General features: G+C 34.6%; 1 protein-coding gene across 1 annotated transcript; it reads right to left on the reverse strand.

The window, feature by feature from the left end:
• Nucleotides 1-3,541, reverse strand: LOC131530884 (uncharacterized). The gene is made up of 4 exons (XM_058761379.1): nucleotides 3,408-3,541; nucleotides 2,472-3,068; nucleotides 1,858-1,990; nucleotides 1-1,688 (listed from the first exon to the last, which is right to left on the reverse strand). The coding sequence occupies exons 1-4, from the start codon at nucleotides 3,444-3,446 to the stop codon at nucleotides 1,366-1,368; spliced, it is 1,092 nt and encodes a 363-aa protein (XP_058617362.1). The 5' UTR covers nucleotides 3,447-3,541; the 3' UTR covers nucleotides 1-1,365.

The following is a 3,541-nucleotide window of genomic DNA, read 5'->3' on the forward strand; positions in this document are numbered from 1 at the left end:
TTTGGCAAAGATGCATTAAATTGAATATTACAGACATTATTCATTATTACAAACATTCTTCATTTTATTATTTCACAATATTACCAGTTTGACATGTCTCCGAACTCAGGTCACTGTTCTCAAAACAGTTCACACAGTGATCTGAACACTTTTTAATTGTCCTAAACAGATTGTAAGTTTTCATTCATTTCATACAAATTACAAATCACGCTAAGAATTTTCTCAAAACACTGCACAAAAATCTCAAATGTTTTCAAAACAGTTAATACAACCAACCAATACTTCAAAATATCTGAAAAAAAGCAGTTGTATCTCCTTTGGTTTTATACAACTCACAAACATTTATGTACTCTGTGATTTACATCGTATATTTTCAGTTGGCCTTAAACTGATAGCTGATTTCAAATGAAATCAGAATTACCCTAACTGACCATGTAACAAAAATCATGGTCTTTCCTTTAGAGAAGCTAGCAAACAGATTTATATATATATATATATAAAAGGTTACTATGCCAATACACTTATAAAGTACTATGACTGCTGATAGTACAGATTTTCAGTCCTTCTGGGAAAACAACATATTCTTTACTGTAAATGTCCAAACATTTTTTTCAGAATTTAAGTTTGAGAACATTCAGGCAGACAATCCAGATTATTCTGAATGGAACAGGAGCATTGTTGACATGGTGGTCCAGAACACCACCACCAGTGACAAAGGGAGAGGCCTGTGTAGATGTTGAGACAGGAGTATATCAAGAATTGTGGCTGAACTAATGCAGTTCTGCAAAGAAGAGTGTGCAAAATGGGCCAAAACTCTACCACAATGGTGTACTAGATTGATCTCTAGTTATCAGAAGCATTTCTTTGCAGATTTTGTTGCTAAAGGTGGCACAACCAGATTTTAAGTATCTTTCTTTCTTTATTTTTTATTTTATTTTATAGTATATGATTTTATAGTTTTATTAGTTTAATTTGTCACATGGGTGATAGGTGTTAGATAAATGAGTATTTTCATTAGTATATGATTAGTTGTATTAGTTTAATTTGTCACATGGGTGATAGGTGTTAGATAAATGTGTATTTTCATTATCGTGCATCCATCGCTGAATGTGTTTTATAATCAATAGATATAGAATACACTTATAGTTTTGATGTTAAAATGTACTTTTAATAAATGCATTATTAGAAAAAAATCCAGTGCTTCATTTTGCAGTAAAGTTGAACTGTTTGATTAAAATAAGCCTGTGTTTAGATGGCTGTTAGTTGTTTTGAGAGCAATTGCATTACTTTGAAGAAATCTGATGGCATATGAGAGTTTTGGTTAAGGAAGAGAGTGAAAATTAAATGTTAATAGCTGGTTATTTGTTAGGAGAAGGCCTTTGTGTTGGGTTTGTTTAAAAGGCTCATTTGACAGCTGTCATTGTATTGTCTCTGGTCTGGCAATGGATTTTGGGCCAGCAGTAGATTTTGCTGTTCCGGCGTCATTGTAGCAGAATCTATTGGAGCAGAACTCCCTGACCTTTGCTGTCCATGTCCCACTCTAGCAGAACTCCCAAACCAATTAGCTTTAGCACAACTCCCGGACCATTGTTGTTTCTGTCCCACTGTAGCAGAACTTTCTGATTCTTGCTCTCTCATTGTAGCAGAACACCCTGCCTCTTGCAGTTCCTGTCCCATTGTAGCAGCACCTATATTAAATACAGAAAAGTAATTTCTGCATATCTCACACACTTTGGGGACTGAATTTTGTTGATAAATATGAATATTTATGCATATTGACAAACCATTGCAGCACCAAAAATCTGCAGTGCTGGAAGCATCATGCAAAGAACAAATTGCTACACAATTTTCTCCTACCTTCTTCTTCACTCCGTGTCTTTGCTGTTCGTCTGCTGCAGCAGTCACATTTTCCACTTATGTAGCAGTCATAAATAACCATTAAGGTTATTGTCAATACACTTAAGAGGAGGCTCACGCAATACCCTGATATCTGAAAGAATCATTACATTTAAAAAAAATAAATAAATAAAAATTAGGATTAAGGTTTATGATCATTTGTTGCAGGTTCAGAGTGTTTATTTGCACCCATGTGTAAATAGTACCTGCCACACAGTACAGCTAGCATCTGCCTTAAAAGGATAGTTTATCCAAAAATGAAAATTCTGTCATCATGTATTCAACTTTCACATCTTTCTAAAACTGTATGACTTTCGTCTGTGTAACATAAAAAAAAAAAAGTTCTTAAAATTATTCAAAACGTAACAAGAACGAATGTCTTGCAGGTTTGGAATTGCATGAAGATGAGTAAACGATGATCTATCCCTTTAAATGATTTATAATGAATACATATATTAAAATCAGGGAAGGAAATCCTTTCCCCTCTAACATTTTGGGAGGAAGAGAGAACAAATAATTTCTATTGCATTATGGCATTAAGAAAGCAGGAAAAGCTCATAATACATGATATTTACCCGTGAGTAATTAATATTTTGCCGAATCATATCTCGCAGCTCTGCCTCATTTCGCGTCCCTGCAGTAGGTTTACACCACGACCTGTTGAGTTCCTGATCAAACACATAAACTCCCTTCCAGTCTGTCATGGCACAAGCAACATAATCGCCATCAAGAAACAAGATGATGACCCACATTAAAGATGGCATCAGACAATGTGCTAAAGCTTTAGGCCAGTTCTGCCGAGTATCTTCATTCTCTTCTTGAGAACAACGAAACCAATCATGTTTAAAAGGTCTTAAAACATAATACATGAAAGCAAAAATGAAAAAAGGAGGACCAACAAAAATAGATGCTGTTAGCCATATATTCAGATCATGTCTGCACGGGCATTCAAAAACGTTTAGCTCCATCAACTCCTCAAATCCAATTAACGAGAGACTCATGGGGAAAGAGCTGAAAACTGCAGTTTCTTGAAGAAAGTTACGTATTTGCTTGAAAAGCATTGCCACCTTCTGAGGGACGTTTGATGATGCTTTCGACTGCTTCTCTCTCTCTTGATCTGTGGAAATGTCTGGAGTCCGGTTCATGAGATCTTTAAATGGTGGGAAGATCTCCTTAAATGAAGAAGAATTCAATTTATTTACATCAGTAATTGAATAATATCGCTCTGGGTACAAATATATGCTCCAAAAAGTACCTATTTAAAGAGTGCATATTTTTGCAAAATAGCTATTGTATAATAAAATATTAAATGTTTGTCTGACATTAGAGTTAAATAAGAAAAACTTTGCGAACCCTTTGGAATTAGTTGTATTTCTGCACTTTTTTTATTTCAATCTGCATTGTGAACGATTACTTAATAGCTTATAAAAATGTGAAAAGTACAACTGGTGTTATTAATTTAGTCAGACTGTGTCTGTCTACTTATTTATTTTTTATAGACAGTGACTTACTCTTTTGGCCCGTGTTGTCTGTCGTGATGTGGTGTGCATCGTTCTGCTTCTGCGTCTACACTTGTAGGTGGCACCTTTTAACAAGATAAAAAAAATAAAAAAAACAACTCTCAGCAACAACTTGTGATTTCTCA

This window comes from Onychostoma macrolepis, chromosome 22 (assembly GCF_012432095.1).
Source record: "Onychostoma macrolepis isolate SWU-2019 chromosome 22, ASM1243209v1, whole genome shotgun sequence".
Taxonomy (NCBI): Eukaryota; Metazoa; Chordata; class Actinopteri; order Cypriniformes; family Cyprinidae; genus Onychostoma; species Onychostoma macrolepis.

Coding starts and splice junctions, on each gene's coding strand:
- LOC131530884 (XM_058761379.1), bottom strand. CDS start 3,446: ATGCACACCACATCACGACAGACAACACGGGCCAAAAGA. Junction 1,991..2,471: donor AAAATATTAATTACTCACGG/GTAAATATCATG, acceptor TGATTCTTTCAG/ATATCAGGGTATTGCGTGAG. Junction 1,689..1,857: donor GACACGGAGTGAAGAAGAAG/GTAGGAGAAAAT, acceptor TATTTAATATAG/GTGCTGCTACAATGGGACAG.